The sequence below is a fragment of the Gopherus flavomarginatus genome, chromosome 8 (genome assembly GCF_025201925.1).
Source record: "Gopherus flavomarginatus isolate rGopFla2 chromosome 8, rGopFla2.mat.asm, whole genome shotgun sequence".
NCBI classification, from domain to species: Eukaryota; Metazoa; Chordata; order Testudines; family Testudinidae; genus Gopherus; species Gopherus flavomarginatus.
The window spans coordinates 40,388,069-40,414,059 of NC_066624.1; the positions used below are offsets into that span (position 1 = coordinate 40,388,069).

At 48.2% G+C, this 25,991-nt stretch overlaps 1 protein-coding gene across 3 annotated transcripts in view; it reads right to left on the reverse strand.

Moving 5' to 3' along the window:
- The window catches only part of LOC127056478 (gamma-aminobutyric acid receptor subunit gamma-4), a 128,213-nt gene that overhangs the window by 67,338 nt on the left and 34,884 nt on the right, over window positions 1-25,991 (reverse strand). For all 3 annotated transcript variants that reach the window (XM_050964361.1, XM_050964362.1, XM_050964360.1), the window contains exons 2-3: window positions 14,637-14,785; window positions 14,109-14,176 (exon numbers count right to left, since the gene is read on the reverse strand). In XM_050964361.1, coding sequence (XP_050820318.1) covers window positions 14,109-14,176; window positions 14,637-14,785 — 217 coding nt within the window. The remainder of the gene's footprint in view (window positions 1-14,108; window positions 14,177-14,636; window positions 14,786-25,991) is intronic.

Genomic DNA, 25,991 nt, shown 5'->3' on the forward strand with positions numbered 1-25,991 from the left:
ACACTGGCATGAAACCAGAGCAATGGCTCTGAAATCAATGGAGTTACATTGGTGCGGCCAGGATGAGAATCTGGATCTTTCTGCCCTATGCAGTTCTGTAATGTTGCTGTGTGCTGTTACACAGACATCATTTTCCACCCCAGAGGTGGAATATTTGAACAGATGAGTGTGGAGTTAAGAGATTCCTGTCTAGAGTGTTTGTTTGTGAAGCATTTTGAGATCTTTCAGGAAGAGAGAAGCATAACGTAAATGTAGGATTTTAATATATTTGGGAAAAAATTATCATTATCTATAGAGTTATATTGTGCTCAGTACCACACTATCTGAACACCTTTAAAAAAAAAACAACAAAAAAGGGTATATTACTCCCATTTCAGAACTGCAGTCTAGTTTCCTCTCTACTTACTCCAGGCCAATCAAGCTAGTATAGTCAAGATGTAAATATTCCTTTGAGCCTGGCAGTTTTTATTGCTCCTTTTTAACAGATGAGGAAAAAGAATCATAAAGCAACTGACCTGTGACTTGCACATATTGATTTAGTGGCAAAGCCCTGGCTAGAATCCAGGAGGAAGCCTGAGTCCCATTTCATGCTCTAACCCAGGGGTGGGCAAACTACGACCCGCAGGCCAGATCTGGCCCACGGGCAGTTTTAAGCTGGCCTGAGAGCTCCTGCTGGGAAGTGCACCACATGGCTCCCGGAAGCTGTGGCATGGTCCCACTCTGGCTTCTACACGCTCCAGTGGCCCCCTTCGGTGCTCCAATGGAAGCTGCAGGGGTGGTACCTGCAGATGAGGCAGTGTGCAGAGTCGCCTGGCCGCACCTCCGTGTAGGAGCCAGAGAAGGGACATGCCACTACTACCAGGAGACGCTTGAGGTAAGCGCCACTGGACCCTGCACCCCTGAGCCTCTCCCCATGCCCCAACTCCATGCCCCAGCCCTGATCCCTCTCTCGCCCTCCTAACCCCTTGATCCCAATCCAGAGCACCCTCATGCACCCCAAACTTCTCATCCCCAGCCCTATCCCAGAGTCTGCACCCCCAGCTGGAGCCCTCATCCCTTCCCACATCCAACCCCAATTTTGTGAGAATTTATGGCCTGCCATACAATTTCTATTCAGAGATCTGGCCCTCAGGCCAAAAAGTTTGCCCACTCCTGCTCTAACCACTACACTCACTGCCTTCAAAGCGAGCTATTGCTCTGATACAGAAAGACAGACTAAATAATCCAAGAGTTTGTTTCCATCTCTTTTCACCCAGAGATCAGAACAAGGGACCTTTCTCAAGTCAGCTTTGTGGAACCAGACCTTCCTTCGTAGCAGTCACTTTTGTCAGCTTTCACTCTGAAGCCCTCTTTCCCTGACTACTTGAGATGTACATGAAAGCAGTCGGTGGGGAGTTTTCTTCACACAAGCTGCACTTAAACTTTAAACTAAAGTGTGTCCAATGAGGATATAATTTATATTTTACAAGACAACATTTGTATGTTAATTACGCATCAGCTGATCATGAACAAACATGGGCTCCTCCACCCCTCCAGCATTTTAACAAGTGCGCCACAGATGCAGATCTATTCTGCAGCAGTTCAAGTCTTGGAAAATATGTTTTTCATAGCCAATTTAGTTTGCATGCTGCATAGTAACTACTGCACCTAGTTGCAGTATTATAGATGTAATAGAGACACTTCTATTTGCTAAAGAAATATGGAAGAATTATCAAAAGCACATGTTCAGAGATTTAACTGCTATGGGGGTCTATCCAACCACTTATGCAGAGAGCTGAGTGAATAATCTGCTATGAATAATGTATGAGGAAGCAGTGCAACTTCCATTGAAGCCCCAGGCACTTCAGTGAGCTGGATTTGGCCATAGATGAATTTCAGTGGCCTGCTTCTCCCTTGTGCATCTTGTGTGGTCATTTGCACCAGTGCACAGTGGGTACAAGAAGCTACCTACTCCGAATGGTAACATTTCCAGCATTTCAACCAGCTCTGGTGTGGAGCATTGCGCCTACCCCACCATGCCCAGCACAGCATTCCAGGGCATGTGGTCTATTGCCACTTGTTCATGTCTTTGGCTTGTTCCATTTCCTTTTCCCATGGTCCTTGCAAATATCATGGTGAAGAGTCACCAGGCTCCATGAGTCACTGCTGTGTTGACTCATGTCCTGGGGCTTACAAGTAGCACCATCACTTTTGCACACTCAGGGAGGCACCGTGCTTAAGTTTATTATTGCCATGTTTATTCAATAATTGTGTGGTTGCCCCTGTGCTTGTGTGGTTGAGTTTTGTGCTTTGCAGGGGAATGAAATGTTGTATCTCTAGGATCCAGAGAGGGGAGAGGTCTGAGCCAGAGTCTGCTGTGAGGACACAGCACTCCATGACCCAGGAAGTTCTCACTATCCCTGCTCCCCTCCCATCCATGCCAACTCTCACGTTATTTAGTGAACTCTTATTTTTGCTGATTTATTTTTTTACTTTAAACACCCCGGAAGGAAGGCTCTAAGTGCCCTTGAGACCAGTTAACACTGTAATCTATAGCGATAAACCCATCCCACAACAAAAGAGCTGTAAATCCCTCCAGCAAACAGCCACCATCAGCAAAAAAACAATTAAAAAGCAGAACTTCTTGGTCCCTCAGGTCTCCAACAGAAAGCATCACCCCTCCCCCCATTGCCACAGCCTCCCCCCTCACCACCTCCAAATGCCTGTTCTCATGAGCACCATTGAAGAGAACCACTATAGTTTTGTAAATGATTCACAATAAGACCAAAGAGCTAATACTGAGATTTGCAAAGCTGCTGCCAAGGGGATTCAGGCACTCACATGCCATCAAGATTAATGGGACTCTAACTGGGCATCCAAATCCCCTAGGCAGCTTTGAAAATAGCCGCATTGTTTGTGACAGCTCATTTGGCCAGCCATGTTCCTGGCCCCCGCCCAAGCATCTCAGCACACAGCCTCGGTAAGTGTCTGTGGCAGAGCTGTGTCCTTGAATAATGAATCAGGATGTTTTTACACTTGCCTCATCAGATGCAGTTGGAGGCTGGGATTTCTGAGGTGAGTCAGGTGCCCAAATCCCACTGAGAGATGATAGGAGCTACATGTACGGCTTCCTTTGGGCCCTTTAGAAACCCTGGCCTAGCTGTGTGGTTAGCTCTGCGACTCAGCTTTGTCAATGTTACTTGAACTCCTAACAGTAGCTTCAGCCTCTCCACTCTCTCCTCCAGGCCTTTCCTAGGGTGGCCTCTGGACGTACCCCTGGTGGCAAAACATTACAAAGTGACCCTGACATGAGTGCCCTCCTGCAGCCAACCTTGACAGCACAGGCATGACCTGCCTCAGTTTCCCCCTCCAGCCACCCATGCAAAGATCTATTGTCAACAGCAAATTCAACCTTTTTATTCATATAAAAACACTACAGTCCACAGATCCCTCATGGTAAAAGGAAGTTCTCTCATATCCCCAAAGGAGAACAAGGTGACAAGACAGAAGCTCTTCAATCCCATTCGCAGGTCACCCACTCAAAAGTCATTAAACATGTAGTCCCAGTTCCTTTAGCCCCACTCCCCCAGCCATTTGCCTGAGAGTTCCCAGGCCTGCTTCTCTCCCAGGAATCTTCTCCTATAGCCCCACATGAGGTCTCCTGCAAGGGGCTCTCCGCAGTGTTTCACTGCCCAGGCCTCCTCCTCATCTGAGTCTTACCCCTGCTCCTGGGGACTTCTCTTCAGAGTCAACACCTTGCTTCTGGGCTCAGCTTACACTGACCACACTGGTTCTTCCCTGCATTCCTAGGGGCCTCTACACAAGCCTCCCCTGCCACTCAGCAGGGCTCCCCAGCTCTAACTAGTCCTCCCAACAGCTTTCCTGCAAACTCACTGCCAGCAGCTCACCATAACAGCTCACCTTCAGTCTTCCAACAGCTCCTTCCCTTGGCAACTCCCTGCTGCTCCTACCTTTCACCTGCCTCCAGGCACCTCTCCCTGGTCCCTTCCTGTCTTCTAGGGCCCAGCTGGGAGACAGCTGACCAAGCACAGCTGCACTTGCCTCCTTCTTAAAGGGGCCAGTCACATTGTGACAAGGCCCTTCTCTTCCTTCAAGTCTCTTTCCTCGAACCTCTCCTTACCAGCTTACCTCCAGTTCCCAGGTCAGACCTCTCCTTTATCTCAAAGTTCTCTGACTGCTTCTCCTTGATTGGCTTCTCCTCCATCCTTATCGTCACTGGGGGCTTCATTGTCTTTGCTGATGTGCCTCTTACCCCCTTCCCTCTGCCCTTTCCTCCCTAGGGCCCACACACCGGGTCCATAAAAGTCAATGGGATTCCATCTGATTGGGATTTGGTGCATATTCTTATCCAATCTGCCATGCTCACACCAGCCATTCCCTTGGGCAGCTCACTATCAGCCATTCCCACTCTGTCTTCAGCCTGCCTGTGATCTCACCTGCACTGATGGCTCCCTGGTGATGTTCAAACACTCTCCAGATCCGAAAATGACTCTTTGGGGCATCTTGCCCTGTTGTGAGGCTGTATTTCATTGCACTGGTTAGTCAGTGCACCCAGGGGCTTTGAGTGCAGGTCAGATTAAATCAACAGCGTGCCCCAGAGAAGGGACATACCAAACAACACAGGTTAAAACAATAGCTCATTTCTGCTGGGCAAGTACATTGCAGACTCTCCTCCAAGCTCCGGAGAGGGTGCGAGACCCCTCATTCCCTCCCTGTGTGATCAGTGTCTGTCCTAGGAAGGGAGTTTAATCTCACACACATGGTGGATTGTGGGGAAGACCCAGAATTAAATCAGTCAAGTCAGCAATCCCACTGAGTCCCACGCCCTGAAGCTGCCCCTTGCAAAGAAATGTGTCATAATAATGACTCCTAAGGACACTTAACAAAGCCCTTTGCTAAAGGAGAGTTAAGGATGAAGGTGTTTTCACTGGAGTCCAGCTAACACCCAAGCCACAAGATGACCCATCTGGAAATAAACAAGGAAGAGATCTACTGGTGCCCCACTGCCATACTCTCCTGCCTCATTCCTCATCACCCCACCTGATTTACACTGTCCACCAAACCCTGACTGTGCCCCCTAGCTCCCACAGAACTCGTCCCCACTCAGCGCCTGAGCCAAACCCAGCTCAGCCAGATTCCAGAATGGTATCTGGGGTTTGGAAACAAGATGAGCCAAGAAAAGGGTGAGGGCCATTTTCAGAACACACTCAGGGGCATAATTAGGCAGGAGGGATAGCTCAGCGGTTTGAGCATTGGCCTGCTAAACCCAGGGTTATGAGTTCAATCCTTGAGGGGGCCATTTAGGGAACTGGGGTAAAATCTGTCTGGGGATTGGTCCTGCTTTGAGTAGGGGGTTGGACTAGATGACCTTCTGAGGTCTCTTCCAACCCTGATATTCTATGTTTCTCCACTGCTTTCCTCCTGGGTCATGCCTGGGCAAAGTGATGCAACATGCTCCCAGTGCTTATTGATGCTTCAGTGGTGGCTAAAGGCCCCAGCCAAGGTCAAGACTGCATTGTGCTAGTCCTGCACAGACACTGTAAGAGACAGTGCTGGCCATGAGGAGCTTACAATCTGCAAACAACAAGACGTACAGACGGTGGGGAAGTGATCTGCCACGGTCACCTGGCAGGTCAGTGGTAGAGCTAGATCCCAGGCATCCTGACTCTCACTTCAGCACTCCCCTGACTTGAGACTGTTTTACATCTGCTTTACGCTGGGAAAAATGACTCTACCAGCTGAAAGGCAGTGGGGAAAAAATCAGCCCCCAAATTTTGACCATACCTTTTCTGATTTTTACCAGCTCAGCAGAAAAGCTCTCCCCTGGGTTGATGTGTCGTGTGGGAAATTTCAGAGAGATCCTTCTTTCTTTTGTGCAGGGATTGAGAGGTTTGTCCATTATTAATAAATAACTCTAAGTATGAGCCAATAATCAACATACACAGATGAGATAGATGATCCTTTCAGTCTGTACAGGATACTGTAAAGCTTGTTTGCATTTTTTCAGCCTGTCTGCCTTCAGCTAGCTCCTGATTAATAACACTGTTCACACTGGATGATTGATGAGAAGGATCCTAAATTCACTCCTAAAACAGGGCCTTTCAAATCCCCTTTTCATTTTTAAGGAACAAAATAAGTTTTCTGCCCTGATGTGATTTATCATTTGAAGGTTGAACCAGAGATGAATAAGACTACAGCTCCTACCACTGATAAAATAGTGCCACATTGATGGATGAAGGGGGTATTATAATTAATTTGCATTTCCATAGCACCTATGTGCCCTACTCATGGATCAGGATCCAATCGGGCTAGGTAGTTAACTATTACAGTACAGTGTTGAAAGGAAACCATGGTGTGTCCAACCCTCAGACTTGGTTGCCTGCATAAGGGCCTTTAATTCCACTTGCATGTAATCATCCCCACCACAGGGCATCAGAGACACTGAACCTGTAAGCTACAGCACCAAAAGCACAGACCACTACTACTGGAGCTAAAGGAATAGCTCCATCAGCCAGTAGTCAGGGGTGGCTCTAGGGATTTTGCCGCCCCAAGCACGGCAGGCAGGCTGCCTCCGGCAGTTTGCCTGCGGAGGGTCCTCCGAAGCCTCAGATCCAGTGGACCCTCTGCAGGCAAGCTGCTGGAGGCAGCCTGCCCGTGGCACTGGCAGAGCGCCCCCCCCCCGGGTTGCCGCCCCTGCCAGTAGCAGTAGTAGGTTCTTATCTTCCATGTGGACCAGCCACTAGAAGGAGTACTGGCACGTTTAGCTAAGACTATAAGTATTGAGGTAACTGAAAGATATTAGCATTTTGTTCCCTGTGTACTGCACCTTTACGTTTAGAGGAGTGTCTGCTGCTAGCAGAGCTATTTTCCAGCTCAAATGCAGAAGGTCACAAAGCAAGTCTCACACACTATGCTCTTGCAGGCACACTCTTGTTCTTTGTCTAGTTGTTGATTTCCTTACTTTGAAATGCAGGTCATCTAGACTGAAAGTACATGGTTTGCTCTTTGCATATGGGAAAAAATTCAGAGAGCAATCAGGCAACCAGAAAGAGCTCAGACTTTGGGGTAGAAGTGGTGAAGAGGTTCCTTGGTTAAAAAGCAGCAGCACAGAAAAGGTAAAAGATCAGATGTGAGCGGTTTCTACTAAAACCAGAAGGTAGAAGAATTTGGATCATATGTTCAGAGGGTTGGGTAGTGTATTTCTGCCAATGCTACTGAAGACAGTACCAACAGAAAGTCCTAATTTCTAGCATCTGTGTGAAAAGCAGTCTGCATCTGCTGGAGTCTGGAGAGCTAGGAACCATACAGAGACAAAGCAGTCTCCTTAGGCCAGGACAAGTTCCGTCTCACTTCCTTTCATCATTCCTAAAGAGCTACTGCTCCTCTGACACCCACAGGTGGAATTGCAGTGGCACTTTGGCACCTGACTCCTATTGGAGGCCAGTGAGAGTTAGGCACCTAGCTGCCACATGTGCCTTTGCAAACCTACCCTGTAGTCTCAGAGCTTTTCAAAAGTGATTTGAGTTTTTGGGGGCCACAGTTGTGGGGGTTCCAGCCTGAGATGTCATGAAGTGGGAGCCTTCTCAGCCAATAATATTAGGCTCACCTTTGAAACTCTTGGCTTCTGGTCACAGCGAAGGAGGAGGAGCTGGGAATCCAACTCAGATCTGCCATGTTAGCAACATGTGCACGTACTATAAAAAAACCCAGTGGGGCCAGCTGTGACTCGCTGTCTCGCGAGGCCGAGAGCCGGCGGCATCACGCTTCCCAGGCCCCATTGCTTTGCCCTCAATGGTTCATCGGAATGGAAGTACTGGCTACAGTGATTATTTAGTGCACAAAAAGTTCTGCTTGTTAGAGGCTGCAGCTGTGTGAATCGGCCTAGCAAAAGCAACTTCCCTGCTGGAGCCCTGCAGATGTGGGTCATTTCCAAGAGCCAGCCATGCCTTAATGCTCTTTATGCACAGTGAGTGCACAGTGCCTGCACCAGAGACTCTGCACATTCCTGGATCCCAATTTAGAAAAGGATTAAAAACTTGTGCTAATACTTAAAAACACCCTCCCTCTCAGCTCATGCTCTAAACTCTCAGTTGCATCTCCTGACTTACATTTCCTTGCTTGAGGAAAGGGTAGAGCTTTTGGGGCGAAGGGGATTTTTGTGAGTGGAGGTCAGAGAAAAGTAGATCACTCTCACATGTCAATGCTATAGGTGCATATAGTGATCAGCTCTGTGGATCACAGGCAAGGTCCTCAAATGGTGTAAATCAACAATGACCTCAATGGAGGCATGCTCCTTTACACCACCTGAGCATCTGGAACCATGTCTACACAGCATGATCTCCCCAAGTTCCCTCAGCATTTGCTGGACAGAGTGTAATCACAGATTAGATTATTATTAGGGTTGGAAGGGACCTCAAGAGATCATCTAGTCCAACCCCCTGCTCAAAGCAGGACCAAATCCCCAAATGGCCCCCTCAAGGATTGAACTCACAACCCTGGGTTTAGCAGGCCAATGCTCAAACCACCGAGCTATCCCTCCTCCCCTAAGATAGGGGATAGGAACAATCTCCTTCAGTTGCTTCCAAAGCCTGTCCAGGAATCTAGAGGGACATTCCCTGGGCATTACTCATAGACTTTAAGGCTAGAAGAGCTGATCCTGATCATCTAGTCTGACCTCCTGCACATTGCAGACCACAGAACCTCGCCCACTCCCTCCTATAACAGACCCCTAATCTCTGGCTGAGTTACTGAAGTCCTGAAATCACGATTTAAAGACTAAGTTACAGAGAATCCACAATTTACACTAGTTTAAACCTGCAAGTGACCCATGCCCCATGCTGCAGAGGAAGGCGAAAACCCCCCAGAGTCTCTGCCGATCGGTCCTAGGTAAAAATTCCTTCCTGACCCCAAATATGGAGATGAGTTAGATCCTGAGCACATGGGCAAAACCCACAAGGCAGATACCTGGGAAAGAATTCTCTGTAGTAACTCAGAGCCCTCCCCATCTAGTGTCCCGTCTCTGGGCATTGGGGTCTTTGTAGTAGCAGCCACCGATGGGCCACATGCCATTGTAGGCAGTCTCCTCATCCCATCCCATCCATAAACTTATCAAGCTCCGTCAGTTTTTTTGCCCCCCCGGTCCCCTTGGAAGCCTGTTCCAGAACTTCACTCCTCTGAGGGTTAGAAATCATCTAATTTCAAGCCTAAACTTGTTGCTGGCCAGTTTATATCCATTTGTTTGTGTGCCAGCATTGGCAGTTGATGTAAATAACTCCTCTCCCACCCTCGTATTTATCCCTCTGCTGTATTTATAGAGAGAAATTGTAGTTCCCCTCAGCCTTTGCTTGGCTAGGCTAAACAAGCCACACTGCTTGTGTCTCCTCTCATAAGATAGATTCTCCATTCCTCTGATAATCCTAGTAGCCCTTCTCTGCACCTGTTCCACTTTGCATTCATCCTTCTTACACATGAGTGACAAGAACTGCACACAATACACTCAGTCCAGGATCTGAACATTGTGTTCACAGCAGAAAGTGGTGTGCAGAAAGCAAACTAATCTGTAGCTTTTGTGAATAAAGACATAGCTCTAGACCTCTGCATCTGCCTCTCCCTCACTCCAGACAAGGCGCTGAGGGTGGAAGGAGGCCAAATCAGCTACAGTACACCTTCACAATAAAACATGCTCTGGCGTAAAGGGGCTTCCCAGGAGCTCCAAGGAACTTTCTGATACGGTCTCCCACAGTATTCTTGCCAGCAAGTTAAAGAAGTATGGGCTGGATGAATGGACTATAAGGTGGATAGAAAGCTGGCTAGATCGTCGGGCTTAACAGGTAGTGATCAATGGCTCCATGTCTAGTGGGCAGCTGGTATCAAGCAGAGTGCCCCAAGGGTCGGTCCTGGGGATGGTTTTGTTCAATATCTTCATTAATGATCTGGAGGACGGCATGGACTGCACCCTCAGCAAGTTTGCAGATGATACTAAACTGGGAGGAGTGGTACATACGCTGCAAGGTAGGGATAGGATACAGTGGGACCTAGACAAATTAGAGGATTGGGCCAAAAGAAACCTGATGAGATTCAACAAGAACAAGTGCAGAGTCCTGCACTTAGGAAGGAAGAATCCCAGGTACTGCTACAGACTAGGGACCAAGCGGCTAGGCAGCAGTTCTGCAGAAAAGGACCCAGGGGTTACGATGGACGAGAAGCTGGATATGAGTCAACAGTGTGCCCTCATTGCCAAGAAGGCTAATGACATTTTGGGCTGTATAAGTAGGGGCATTGCCAGCAGATCGAGGGATGTGATCATTCCCCTCTATTCAGCATTGATAAAGCCTTATCTGGAGTACTGTGTCCAGTTTTGAGCCCCACATTACAAGAAGGATGTGGAAAAAGTGGAAAGAGTCCAGTGGAGGTAAAAAAAAAATGATTAGGGGACTGGAGCACATGATTTACGAGGGGAGGCTGAGGAAACTGGGATTATTTAGTCTGCAGATGAGAAGAATGAGGTGGGATTTGATAGCTGCTTTCAACTACCTGAAAGGAGGTTCCAAAGAGGATGGATCTAGACTGTTCTTAGTGGTACCAGACAATAGAACAAGGAGTAATGGTCTCAAATTACAATGGAGGTGGTTAAGGTTGGATATTAGGAAAAGCTTTTTCACTAGGAGGGTGGTGAAGCACTGGAATGGGTTACCTAGGGAGGTGGTGGAATCTCCTTCTTTAGAGGTTTTTAAGGCCAGGCTTGATAAAGCCCTGGCTGGGATGATTTAGCTGGCGATTAGGTCCTGCTTTGAGCAGGGGGCTGGACTAGGTGACCCCTTGAGGTCCCTTCCAACCCTGATATTCTCTGATTCTATGCCTTAAAGGAGCTAGAAGATGAAACAGAGGAAGAGTTGTTGGGACACAGTGAGATGGAGGAGGTGGAGGTGACACATGGAAATAGAGTTGTAGCAGCCATACAGCTGTCTGTAGCTTCACACTGAGGCCTTTTGTTTTAGGTGTTCTGCACCTTTACATTTCTGAGGATTCATTTTGTTCCCCAAGTCGCTGCTGCCTACAGAGGAGATGCACACACTATGCTCTCCCATGGAGACTTTACTTTGAGTCTGTCTTGTTGTTGTTTACTCCTTGGTAAAATGAAAGCCCTTTAGACCGACAGCATGTTGTCTGCTTTGTTAAGGGAAATATAAGGGAACTCATGGAAACACTGAGGAGTGGATTTGTTAGGAGGGAGTATGCGGCGTTAAGAGCTCACAAACCCCACTGCTCACAGCATGTTAAGAACTGATGTAAAGTGCTGCACTGACAAAGCCATCTGCAGTGCACAAAGGATGTTATTAGTCCACAAACGCTACCTATTCTTGAGTGTCATCTACTGGCACTTATCTATTAACTACTTGTTACATGTATATACAGACCTAGAGCTTTCCTTTACAGGTAGGATACATGGAACCAGAAAGGGAACATATTGGAGGAATGGACAGGGAGAAGGAATGGGCAGAATTCAGAGAATCAGAGTGACCAGTCCTGGTAATTTTTAAGATCAGGGATTTTTATTTGCTGATTTTCTCAGACCTTACCATATCCCCACACTGGCTTTGAATAGTACATTAAGATCTGATGGCTGTATGCGGTGAGCAGTGGACTCTGTCTCACATCTGAGATAGTGGCAGCAATATGGAGCAATCATATGATCGCATCCCACCTCATCTCCCTTGCATCCCTCCAAGTCCCTCTCAATTGATGCCAAGGTTCCAGCATGTATAGTACAGCTAGCAGCGCTGGACAGTGCTGGCTTGGTTGTCTGCCTTACCCACTGGGCTACCTGGAATGCAGCTAAGAAATTCAACATGGCAGCCATCCTGCTGCACCCTTCCTCTTCTCCTTCTTGGGGAGAGGGTGTTCTCATCACCCAGGTGTGTAACTTTCACCTGCCTTGAGCCACCTCCCTGAAAAGCACTGGGCAAGGGGAAGCAATGGAAGAGGCCTTCTGAATATAAGATGAGGGAGTCATTCCCTAAGCCTCCTGATAATATCTTCATTATTCAAGCAGTGCACAGCCAGGTCCCCATCTGGCTAGCTTGCATGCTGCCATCTGCAGTATACACTTCTCAGGGGCAAACACTGCTACACCTTATGGCATAAATTTAGAGACAGTCCAAATGTTTTCATCAAAACTTAACAACAACAACACCCCCCCACACACATACTCAAAATGGTGGCTCAACCAAAATGAACCCATTTGCAGAACATCTTTGTCTTGATTGAAATTATCAATTTTTTCAATGAAAAAGAATGGAAGCTGAAAAATTTCCAGGGTCTGGTACAAACTTTCAGCTTTAATTTGTTTTTTTTTGGTAAAATAAAATAAAATAGAGTTCCTGGAAACCAAAAACTCCCTTAATCCCCCGGCCCAAATTTTACTGATAACTATCTTCAGAACCTTTCAGTTTGTTTTATTTACTGAACCCATGAATGGATTTCATGAAAAGTTTTCTGGAGAAAAGGAACTTTTTATAAATTTCTCCCTCCCAAAATTGGCATTTTCCAATCACCTAGCGTTAGCTTGTACGCCCGTTGGGGCAGAGACCCTCTTTCTATTATGTGTTTTTACAGGGCCTAGTGCAGTGGGGTCCTGGTTCTTGTGTGGGGCCTGTATATACTACTGCAATTAAAATATGAACATTAATTATGGCTGCTCAGTCTGACCCATCCAGATCTCATACATGGCAACCTACAAGCTCATGCACCTATATTTCACACTATGATTCCATTACCATAGCAACTATCCCCAGGATGTATACTCCTATCTCCCGGTGACTTACACTGCTCTCTCTCACACAGCCTAACATCTCATCGTGACACACTGTCATCCCAGCAGCGTCAGTGCAGTTCACTAGTATGAAGGGTGCCTGAGAATGAGAGCAATCTCCTTCCTTCCCGCCAGGCTGGGGGAAGCTGTCACGCAAAGATGTCTGTTCATGCATCAAAGATCGGGAAGGCAACAGCATCCATCACTGTCAGAACATTCTCTGTCACTTGGTGGTGCAGGATCATTTATCCAAAGCACAGGCACCTGGGGCATTTGGAGAAGGGGGACCTGGTGTAATGGGGTTCACTCATCACTGCATCTGGGGATCTGCTCTTGTTCAGTCCAGACACCCCTTCTGTAACTCACTTGCTCCACAGTCCCTCTCACTCTCCAGGACTTGGGTTGCTCTCTCTTCTTGACTCAGCCCTCCGGCCCGGTTACTGTGTAATTTTCCCCTTCCAGGGTTGCCAGACAATTCCACCAAACAATCTGCCCATGCACCATCTCAATTCCCAGTCTGTGCCACTTCCCCAGTGGCTGGTACAGGAACCTGGGCCCACCTGCTACTCCAGGTTCCAGCCCAGGGACTCTATCAGTGGCAGTCAAGGTCTGCACAATCTCAACCCTCACTGCTCTTTCTTTGGCTTCTTCCTTGCATAGGCTTTCTTCCCCGCAACTCCTCTGGGTAAACTACTTCCATCAGGGACAGGATTCCAGGACTTGTGCTCCCTGCTGCATCTCCTTCTACCCACCACTCTGTGCCCAGAGATTGACCGCCAGCACGTTCCCTGCAGCCCCCTTCTGCTCTCAACTTTCTGGCATTATACAAGCCCAGCCTGCTCCTGCCCAGCTGGGCTTCATCATCCCTTAGACCTTAGCAGCCCTGCCTCTCCTCCAGGTGCAGTTTATAAGGTTACTTGGCCCTCATCTGAACCACCTTAACCCCTTCAGGGCTGATGTGTATGTGTGTGTGTGGAGGGGTGAACACCTCATCAGACCTGGATCCAAAGCAGCCTTCTTTTTGGCCTGCAAAACCAGAACCCGGCAGGCAAAGATTTCCAAGCCCCAGCCTTGCCTGTCTCCAGTAGCAATCAGCTGTGCTCCTGGCATCTCTCCCCCAGGGAAGGAGAAGGAAATCTGGATCCCTCTGTAGAAGTGCCACCTAGGCCATGACACATGATACAGGGATGGTAATGATTTGGAGGCATTTCCGGGATAGGGGGCTCAGTTGAGATCCCAAATTCCCTGTTCTCACTCCCTACAATCTCACTTGGCCCTAGTAGCCTTTAACACTCACCATCTGGATGACGGAGACCGGCCCGATGCTGTTCACATAGATATCCACATCGATGAATGTGGGCTTGACTGGAAAGAGAGTGAAAAGGACGTGGATGAGCCAGGGGCAGGGGCCTACAGGGAGGAACATGGGAGTAAGGGGGGAACAGGCAGGCACAAGCTGAAAGCCCCTGAATTGAGGGCTGGGAGACCGCAAGAGAACTATCAGCTCTAGACCTGGAACGTAGGTGCATAGCGCTGGGGGTTCTATAATAGCTTGAGGCTATTTCTGTTACAGGATGGGGACTGCAGGGATGAACTCACATTGCTGGAGTCCTCTTTGCTGGTACTGGTGGACACTGCTGGGAAGAAGCTCACAGCACTGGATTCCCCCCTAGCTGGTGCTGACAGGGCACTGCTGTTAAGAAGCTCACAAGGTCTGGAACAAACCGAGCATTTTCTGGAAGCAACCATTAGGAACTTACTCCCTCCCCACACACCAATGGGCCTGGGGACCAAGAACAAGCTGAGCTTGGAGGGGGGCACTTACTGCCGATGTCGGGCCTCAGTTTGTTGTCGTAGTTCTTCAGCAGTGAGTTGAGGATTTGTGTGGCGTCCGTCTCCTGTGCCTTGGGGGTTAGGACCCAGGTTTTATTGACACTGAGGTAATCGTAGTCATAATCCTCCATGCTTTCTGTCCTGGAGTAAACGGGCAAAGAATGAGTAAGCCGCCCCCATGGCCCCAAGGCTACCCACCATCACAGGGATAGAGCAGGACTGCGCCTCAGAGGAATACACCCGCCCTTGGGAGTTTCTAAAGGTTCTCCAGGGTCTACCTCAGACACTTGCCCAGCATTGTCACTATGTCCTGGGGCAATGAGTAGAGCAAACTGGAGTGGGAAGGGGAGTTGGATTTCCTACCATTGCCCTTTTTCTTTTCCCCACTCCAAGGTCAGCTTGAGGCATTTATAAGGGCTCAAGGAGAGAGGGCCAGGAGCTCTCCTTGCTACTAGGGTCAGGAGAGCTGCATTCCTTCCTTTGAACTACTCAGGGGAGCTGGCTATCCATGGAGGGGAAGCTCCCTGCACCCTCCTGGAGCTCCCTCAGGAGCCATGTTGCACATTTGTACCCCTACAGCCGGCCTGTGCCTAGCAAAGCACAGTCCTGCCCTCAATGAGAATATGGTGTCCTAGTCACAAGGAGAACTGCACCTCAGACCCCTCCTGTCTCATCAAGTCCCTCCACTACCAGATCTTGGGCCTCAAGCCATCCCTTGGCCCCAGGTGGAACCACATGACTCACTTGCTGTCAGAACAGGCCCTGAGTGGCAGCCCCCTAGTACTAACTGAGATTACCTACGTGATATAGTCTCTGTTCCCCACAACAGTCCTGACAGTGGTTATTACACTGACCAAACAGCCTTCTCAAAACTAAGCCTTATTTACTCAGAACAAAAGCATTTAAGAGACAAGAGGTCTTAAGGGAATAAAACAGACTGTATGCATGTCTAGGGTACCAGATGTCCTATCATATTTCATGCGGGGATCCTGGCAGGTCTCAGATTCCCAGAGAACCCCCCATAATCTCCAAGACTGATTGTCATAGTCTGGTCCCTTAACTCACCAACCATTTCTCCCCGTTTCAGGGAAAGTCCCCTTGAAAAGCTGTTCACTTCCAGGCTTGGCAAGACAAGTTTGCTTCTTCCTTGGCGCTAACAGTTTGTCCCACTCTCTTTCAAGTGTGTGCTAGGCTGCCTTTACCAAGAACTCCTGGGTTGCTTTCCTGTTCGCTTTTCCCACAGCTCCCTACTCAGTCAGATCAATACATTCATCCAGGAAATTCCAATAACCCCCAGTAGTTACATTGACCCCACTATTCATTCCATCAGTATATCACAGTACCGATCAATTACTACAGAGCAATTCCACATCTACATTTGCTATGACTTTTAAGAATGTCTCCTAGCTGTGCATGTCAGCTGTCATTCTCCCCAGTGCTAGAGAGGGCTTCTCCACCGGAGCTGCCATTGCGCTGATACATCCCAGCGGCAGCCCTGCAACACTGACAGGGAAGCAGGCCCTGGGAATGCAGAACTCCTTTTAATACCAAAGAGGCAAAGGCCGGCAGAAGGCTCAAATGGAAACACTATTTTTTTTCCAAAGTTGCAGTTAGCTAATCAGGGATTCCTAAAGTTAAAACCCATGTAAAACTTGTTCCATGACCTGTCTGAAGCTCTCTGCCTTTCCTGTGTGTTCAGAGGTGGAGGAGTTTCTGTTATCAGAGGATTGGACCCATTTATCTGTCTGCCTGCCTCTATGTTTTAGATATTTACACATCATGTCAGCACTTCCTGTCTGATTGCTCATTATCCCTTTTGATTATGGGAAAGGAATCGTGTGCAAGTTTGCTATCCAAGAGGAGGCAGTGATTGGACTAGGTCAGGGGTAGGCAACCTATGGCACGTGTGCTGAAGGTGGCATGCGAGCTGATTTTCAGTGGCACTCACACTGCCTGGGTCCTGGCCACTGGTTCGGGGGGCTCTGCATTTTAATTTAATTTTAAATGAAGCTTCTTAAATATTTTAAAAACCTTATTTACTTTACATACAACAACAGTTTAGTTATATATTATAGACTTATAGAAAGAGACCTTCTAAAAATGTATTACTGCCACGCAAAACCTTAAATCAGAGTGGATAAATGAAGACTCAGCACACCACTTCTGAAAGGCTGCTGACCCCTGGACTAGGTTGTATATTACACTACTGTTTGCCTTTTAACCTGCCCCGCAGGAAGAGTGGAGATTGTTACAGTAGGAAAGAAGAGATCACCAGCTGGCAATGAGTCACTTACTCATAGACTCTAGGACTGGGAGGGACCTCGAGAGGTCATCGAGTCCAGTCCCCTGCCCTCATGGCAGGACCAAATACTGTCTAGACCATCCCTAATAGACATTTATCTAACCTACTCTTAAATATCTCCAGAGATGGAGATTCCACAACTTCCCTAGGCAATCTATTCCAGCGTTTAACTACCCTGACAGTTAGGAATTCTTTCCTAATGTCCAACCTAAATCTCCCTTGCTGCAGTTTAAGCCCATTGCTTCTTGTAAAGGTCTTGGGCCAGAGGCAGCTCCACCGGTGCAGGCTGGAGTAAATTACCCACTTTCTTCCACTAGCCTGGCCTAGCTCAGGGTGGAATAACTCAATGGAGAGTAGCTCACCCAGGCATTATGCCTCTCCATCTACTGCCACCTATTCTTTGTGTGGTGGCGGTTCACAGCAAGCCTTTCAGGAGAGGAATTATACCAGCAGAAACCAGAGTAACATCTAGCTCTCATCTTAATGTTCTTTAGACCCTCTTGTAAAGGAGCCCTGAACAAATCACATGCAGGGATTGACCCCAGGACCTCTGACTTGAAAAGCAACACACTGCTACACCTGATCTAAAGCCCGAGTCCAACAACAGCAAGGCAGCAGCAGACCCATCAAACTCAATACCAGATGCCACCACCAGAGCCCCTATATGCTATGTCAGGATGGATTACTCTACTTACAGGCTGGCACAGTAATGTCTATTAGGAGAGTGGGGCTGTCATAACATTTCTTTCCAGATCTGGACCTTAGAGTCCAAAATATGGGTGTTAGCATGAAAACCTCCAAGCTTAGTTACCAGCTTGGACCTGGTATCGCTGCCACCAGCTAAGAATTATACAGTGCCTAGCTCACTGTGGTCTCCCCAAAACCTTCCCTGGGGGACCCCCAGACTCAGATGCCTTGAGTCTTACAACAAAGGGAAATAACCCCCTCCCTTTGTTTCCTTGTTACTTCCTCCCAGGCTCCCCTCCCTGGACGACCCTAGGAGATTCCCTGCGTCCAGTCCTGGAAACACAAGTACCGAGAGATCTAATCTATCCCCCTCACCCAGAGGGTATGCAAAGTCAGGCTTAGTAAATCTAACACAAAGAGATTTTCCCCTTGACTTTTTCCTTCCACCAATTCCCTGGTGAGCTGCAGACTCAATTCCCTGGAGTCCCCACTAAAGAAAAACTCCAACAGGTCTTAAAAAGAAAGCTTTATATTAAAAAAAGAAAGAAAAAGACATTAAAAATAGTCTCTGTAATAAGATGACAATACACAGGGTCAATTGCTTAAAGGAAAAAAATGAATAAACAGCCTTATCCAAAAAGAATACAATTTAACACATTCCAGCAACTACACACATGTAAATACAAAAGAAAACAATATAAACCTATTGTCTTACTATCCTTGTACTTACAACTTGGAAACAGAAGATTAGAAAGGCAGGAGATAGAAAAATCATTCTCAGAGCCGAGAGGGTCAGACCCAAGACAAAGAACAAAGAACTCACACCCAAAACTTCCCTCCACCCAGATTTGAAAAAGTCTTGTTTCCTAATTGGTCCTCTGGTCAGGTGTTTGGTTCCCTGTGTTAACCCTTTACAGGTAAAATAACATTAACCCTTAGCTATCTGTTTATGACAGGGGCTTCTTGTGTGATTTAGAGGGTTTTTTGTGTGGCATTTCCATATGGCAAAAGCCCTAGAGCAGGCCCAGTTATATCAGTGTAAAAGAGCTTTTTCCAGTACACTTATTTTGCTCCCTGGACTGCTATAAGCTACTGCAGCAAAAGCACATTTTTGCCGGTATAAACTGCAGCTACACTAAGGTTTTCCAGCATAGCTATTCCAGCAACCCTTTTCAAGTACAGACCTGGCCTTGTCCCCCGTTAAGGGCTAAAGCATCTTGTTATTAGATCCATAGGGAGGATTTAGTTCAGTTCCAGGTGAAATGGTCCTTTTCTGTTACTACACACCATTGCTAGGTTGTGACAAAAATATCTGGAAGGAAGGTGTGTGTGTGCATGTTAGCCCTTCCCGGCTCGCTGTTTCCCAGCCCAGACCCCTCCCAAGTCAGGCTGGGAAGATGTACTAACTGATGCCCAAAAGCTACCTCAAAGACAGAGCAAACAGGAAAATAAAAGGCCGTATCTGTGCACTGAGACACACGCACAGCTGACAATGGAAATGTCACATAGCTAATATTTAGTAATCAAGCACATTCAGTGGCTGTTCCAGGGACTGGAGGATATGTCTCCTTGTGCCCAAGCAATTCTGACTGGCAACTTGTGACAAGTACAATCCAGTCCCCATATGTCTCCTGCAACGCAGGGGGAAGCTGGATCCCTGCTCCTCACATCAGCTCGTTGAAATGTCAAACCACTCAACTCTCAGCATGGCAATGCAGCTGAGAAGCGGGTGAGCAGAGTGAAGCAGTCAGAGCTCAGTGAGAAGCTGGGCGGGCAGCAGGTCTGTCAGACACCTGGCGAGTAACCCACCTGCACCCCCCGGTATGGCAAGCACTGTAAGTGACACAATCACTCCCTGTCCTGCGACCGAGCCGTGCGGCATGTGTGACAGTGATCAGATGCACTCTTGTTTATGGATGGAGTCAGACATCCCCTCCTTGGGCAATGCGTGACATTATTGCACAAGAACGCAGTGTTATTTGCTTTGTGTCTGTGATTCCGAGTGTTGCTTTTCTCAAGTAGCCGCTTGCTGTGTTGAGGATGACGGGCACAGGAAAGGGGACTGATAGCTTCTGAACAATCACAGCATCTATTTCAGCCTGCGGGGCTAGCTAATCCAAAGAACTCAGGGCTAGATTTTCATGGGCTCAGCCCCCAGTGAACTGCTTTCTTCTTCAAATCTGACTTCAATTAGAGGAGCTGCACCTATCCAAAAATTCTAGCCCTAGCAGTTATGCCATGTGGTGCGGTCCAGCAAAGAGGTGACTGGGAGTCAGGAGACCTGCGTTCTGTTCCTATCACTACCACAGTCATTTAACCAACCCCCTGTGCCTCAGTTTCCCCACTTGCAAAAGATGGATGATGTTACTTCCACATCTTTATGAAGTGTCTTGAAAGCTATGAATTCATAGCACTGGATAGGTGCTCTGTATTGTTTTTATTGTGGGAAGTGACAGAGCAAGCTTCCCCGCACCCTGACAGCCAGTGTGCCCCAACCCTGGGATAATTCTATACTCATTGGCCAAACAGTGCTGCTTCAATTAGAACTTAGCATCACATACAAATGAGGATATTTTTGTGATGTGGACACCTGTCCTCTGGGAAGCAGCCTGGTGCTGTAGATACCTGGCACTGAACAACTGTCACAGGATTTAAGCTGTCAACGGGAAGATGTAACACTCAGCAGCACAGTCTCAATCTCCAGAGCTGGCCAGTCCCTTTCGTGTGCTTTTATGGCCAATTCTTCTTACTTTCAAACCTAAACTCCAGGTGCACAGCTGGGCAAGCTTTTCCAGACAAATTGTTTATTTGCCACAAAATGCAGTTTTGGGTTGTGAATTCGGGTCAAATTCAGCAAATAGTTCTGGTCAAAAAACCAAAGATTTTTCCTACCCAAAAGTCAAAATGTTTTGTTTCTACTTTTCATTTAGAAAATTAGTTAGTCATTTAAACAAGCAAGGAAGCAAGCAAGCAAGCAAGCAAACAAATGGGTTAAAAAAAACCCACCCACAAATGAAACAAATGAAAACACAAAAAAGAAAAACAAAAATATTCTTTTTCAGGTTGCATGAAGTGTTTTGTTTGCTCCAAAATGAAATGAAATAAGTGGAAAAAGCTGTTATTCACTCAGCTCTCTCTAAGTGTAAGCCCAGGGTTGATAAAAGTCAAGTAGCAGACCCTGGGTTTGTTATCCTGGGGCTTGAGCATCTGCACTTATTTGTAACCCCAGGTTAGGAACTGTTGAACCCTGGGTCTACATTGCATCATGTGGGCCTGAATCCAACCACCAGGGCTGGCTCCAGGGGTTTTGCCACCCCAAGCAGCTAAAAAAACCAAACAAAAAAAAAAAAGCCGTGATCGCGATCTGCGGCAATTCAGTGGGAGGTCCTTCGCTCCAAGTGGGAGCGAGGGACCCTCTGCCGAATTGCCGCTGAATACTTGAACGTGCTGCCCCACACCGGAGTGGCCGCCCCAAGCTCCTGCTTGCTAAGCTGGTGCCTGGAGCCAGCCCTACCAACCAGCCATATCCTAGACTTCCTAGCGCCCTCCCAAAATGTGTCTGCTCTAGCCCTTTCTTCATGGTGCAGTGTGGGAAATCTGGACTGTCCAGAGGGGAAAGGAAGTCAGCCCATGGGGTTGTGGGATACTTTTGGCAGGCTCTCAGAATACAAGTCCAGTGGGGCTGCATCTACCCCGGAAAGCAGGAGGGCTTGCACCAGAGTTCCTGGCTTGACTTAGGCTTGGACGCTTCACCCTTGTAGGGTGTTAGGTCAGAGTCCCAGGTTAGTGTGATTTGGGTGTAGACAAAAGGGGGTGAGGCTTGAGCCTGAGTTCATACCCTGGGCTTACACTGCAGTGTGGACATACCCTAGGTGTCCATAGGTGATCTTATCCCACACTATTGCATCTTTACATCTTGAGGGATCCAGCTGCAGGGGGCTTCCCATGTAATGCACCGAGTTCTCCTTCCTGCCACATGTAACAGTGCCACTGAGTATCTGTGCTAGGTAGGATAAAAGTCTCTGTACATTCAGATATGGGCAGAGAGGAGGAAATAAGCAGTCTGGCCAGTGTGAGCCCAATCCAGAGGGGATACCTTGAATCAGGATCCTGTGCACGATGTTACCCCAGGGGTGGACAGCCCTTTGGCTGGGATCTAGAAACCCCTGCCACAACTACATGCCTCACCCTCAAATTAAAGGAGCAGGCAGAGCAGGGTCTTGAATGTATCTGGGTGACCTCTTGGTGGGCTCTGACATGCTGGCAGTGGGGAATCCCTCAGAGAAGGGGATCTCACCGATAGGCACATTCTCTGATTTGGCATCATGGGTGGGCATCTCAGATACCACACAACCTAACCAGCCCTTTAGAAGAAGCAGAAGCTCCTTAACTGCTACCAACATGGATCTCCCCTAAAGATGGGCCCAGCACAGCCCCCTGGATTCACCCAGCTCAGCTCTTTGGGTAAGTTCAGGTCCTGATCTGGCTTGGGATGGGCTCCAACCTGCAGCATCCCAAAGGGGAATCCGTGACTCAGCCCACTGCACATTTATTGCCTCCAGTGCCTAAGGGCCCAACTGCAGAGGCCTCATTGTCCCAGAGGTCAATGCTCCGCCATACTAAACTAAACAGGTCCTCAGCTAGTGTCATGTGGCGTAGCTGCGTTGCCTTCAGTGGCAGGAGCTGTGCCCATTCACACTGCTGGGGATCTGCTCTAGGAAATCATGACACGTAAGACGCCTCTTCCTCTTTGCTGGGTGGATGGTCTGGGAAGTGCGGAGTTAGCTGAACACAAAGGATCCAGCTGGTGCCAGAGGACTCATTGTTGCAGCTCATGCTGGGCGGAGAAATGGCATGAATCAGTTTGATCTCTACTAACTGGTCACATCCAGGCTCAGCCCCACTTAGATTGAGCCCCAGGTGCTAAGTGTGACAGAGTCACACATCACAAGCCGTAGCTGTGAAAATCCAGCGAATATGGGCTGGGAAGCTGGTGGACCTCACTCTCCTCCCACCCCCCAGCAGCCATCCGCTCCCGCTCCACAAACTCCATGCTTAGAGGTGTTCGGAAGTGGGACAGGGCTTGCTGGAGAACTCCAATTCTCTTTGGGGGATGGGAGAGGCACTTTTGTGGAAACACAGCTGTCTGGGGGAGGGAGAGATGGGACAGTTGATTGGGTGGGGCTTCCTCCTTAGAGATGTGAGTACCTGGAATTAAAACCTCCAAATAACCCTGCAACCTTCCAACCTCCAGCTGTAGCATTCAGTGAGTGAATCTGTCACTGGAGATGCCTGGGCCATAAAGCAGAGCACTTCTGCCAGGATCCACATTCTCAGCCTCAGAGTACAGGAAGATCCACAAACTAATACACTAGTGCAAGGAATTTCACTTTCAGCCTTTGCACTCAGATACTGTGGTGATGTGCACATCAGACAGCACAGCAGGACACACTAGCAGTGCCAGGGTTCATGTCTCCAGCCTCGTGAACCAGAAGGTTCCATCTAATAGTGCAATAGCACCAGCATTCATGTCACCAGCCACAGAGTTCACTAGGACCTGCACATTAGTACAATTGCACTGGGGTTCATAAAGATCCACACACTAGTGCAAATGCACTGGGGTTCACGTTCCCAGCCTTGGCATTCCGGATGATTGGCACACCAGCATATTGGTATCAGGATTCATGCTCCCCGCCCCAGACTGCATTTGTAATGGGATTTGATCGGCTTTACGTTGGCTTATTCTGCCAATTAGCTTCAGCCAGTAAAATCCCTCTTCCCCCGAGCCTGGGGGGTAATGATCTGCTGACAACATGTTCTTTTCCCGATCTGGCCATTAAGCTCACCAGCAGGGTTAGAAATAGTAAAAACGTGAACACGTTGCTTGGGGCTTTCAGCGCTTTTTACAGAAAAGCTTTACAAGCTGGTGGCTTTGGGACAGTCCTAATAGCCCCACACAATGCCACTGGAGCGTCCCATTGAAATGGGCAGCAAGGGCCTGGAAAACAACAGGGACCTGCCAACCTGTAGAGTTTGTGAGAGACGAATGCTCCCTCCCTCCTTCCTGGCTCTGTTCTGCAACCATGGGGTGCCCATCCTGTGATACCCTGGGTGCTTTCTGATCATGGTCGGCCTCCTTGCATGCCGGATACATATGCTTCCTCCTGCCACACTGGCAAACTGTGCCCTCCTGGAAGTGGACCCTGATCCACTGAAAAGGGGCAGGCAGAGATGCACAGCCTCCTTGGCCCCTGTGCATTAGTGGCTGGGTCCTACAAGGGGCAGAGCATTCCCCCCCTTCCCATTGCAGTCAGTGGGAACGGCTGGCACTCACAGCCAGAGGTGTGACACATCTGCAGGAGATTTGAGTTACAAGGGTACATAAAGAATCTAAGGCAAACGTTTTTCTCTCTCTGCACGGAAAGAGTCCTCTGAAGTCAAAGGGATTTACACCAGCTGAGGAGCCTGGCCAGTAGCTAGAAGCATCAATTGGATTCCAAAACAAACCAGAAAAGAGAGAAAGAGGAAATTAAGACAAAAAAGAAAATGTAACAATACTGACTGCGCTGGGAAATCTGTGTCTGTGCAGTGCTTGTGCACTGCAGTGTCATTTGTCTAAGGCTCTCAAGGTGCTGTACTGTGGGATGAAAGTATCATTATTATCCCCATTTCACAGGTGTGGAAACTGATGCACAAAGAGAAGTGACTTGTCCAAGGTCACATAGTGAGTCAGTCGAGCTGGGAACGGAACATAAGAACGGTCACACTGGGTCAGACCCATGGTCTATGTAGCTCAGCACCCTGTCTTCTGACAGAACAGAGGCCAGTGCCAGGTGCTTCAGAGGAAAGGAATAGATCGGGGCAATTTACAGAGTGATCCATCCCCTGTCGCCCAGCTTCTGGCAGTCAAAGATTTAGGGACACTCAGATTATGGGGTTGTGTCCCTGACCATCTTGGCTAATAGCCATTGATAGGCCTATCCTCCATGAATTTATACTTCTGGCTTTCACAGCATCCCCTGGCAACAAGTTCCGCAGGTTGACAGTGCATTGGGTTAAACCTGCTGCCCATTAAATTTCATTGGGTGACCCCCTGGTTCTTGTATTGTGTGAAGGGGTAAATAACACTTCCTTATTCACTTTCTCTGCACCATTCATGGTTTTATAGACCTCTATCAGATATCCCTCAGTTGTCACTTTTATAAGCTGAACAGTCCCAATCTTTTAAATCTCTCCTTGTACGGAAGCTGTTCCAGACTCCTAATCATTTTTGTTGCCCTTTTCTGTAACTTTTCCAATTCTAATATATCTTTCTGGAGATGAGGTGACTAGAACTGCATGCAGTATTCAGTGTGTGGGAATTCCATGGATTTATATAAAGGCATTATGATCTTTTCTTTTTTATTTTCTATCCCTTTCCTCATGGTTCCTATTCTGTTAGCTTTTTCAACTGGTGTGGCACTGAGCGGATATTTTCAGAGAACTATCCACCCTGAATCCAAGATCTCTTTCTTGAGTGGTAACTGCTAATTTAGACCCTATCTTTTTGTATGTATAGTTGGGATTATATTTTCCGATGTGCATTACTTTGCATTCATCAGCACTGAATTTCATCTGCCATTTTGTGTCCATAGCCCAGATCTCCTGACTCCCAGTCCTCTGCACTGAATATGGGACCAAGGCAATGGCCTTTTCTTCAGAAATCATCCCTCTCGGCAGCATACTAGCTGCAGGGGATTGAGGGAAGGTTGATGGAACCAGGGTGGGAGTTCTCTGCTTACAGGGGGGTCAGAGCAGTGGCAGGTTCATGGAGGCACACATGGCATGGTGCTGAGGGAATGGTAATGGCAGACAGGCAGAGCGGGCGCAGCATGTGGGTTTGGGGATGGATGGGGGAGCCCTAAAATGCCACATCTGGCCGTAGAGGCAATTTCCACCCCGGCTGGAAGCCAATGCCAGAAAACAGATGAGAAAGCCCACCATGTGGAGATTAATGCTAACCCTTGTCTGACAGAGCCACCTCTGGGACCATCTCTTCCCTCCCCACTGCACTTCCAGGCCCTCTCATCCAACTCTTGAACTGAGCAAGGGAGACACGCTATTCCACATGCAAAACAATACTTGGCGCCTTTCACCTGAGCTTCCCAAAGTGGAGAACAGCTGTTAACAAAGACAGGCAGCGTCTCTGCGAGCTGTCATGCCCCATTCTACAGGGGAGAGCAGTGAGGTGCTGAGAGGAGAAGGGACTTGTCCAAGGTCACCCAGCAGGTGACAGGGCACAAAGAGAACACAGGGGTCCTGGCTCCCTTGCCAGATGTATAGGGGCAAGGAGCATCCCAGGTTAATTGCTCATCACTC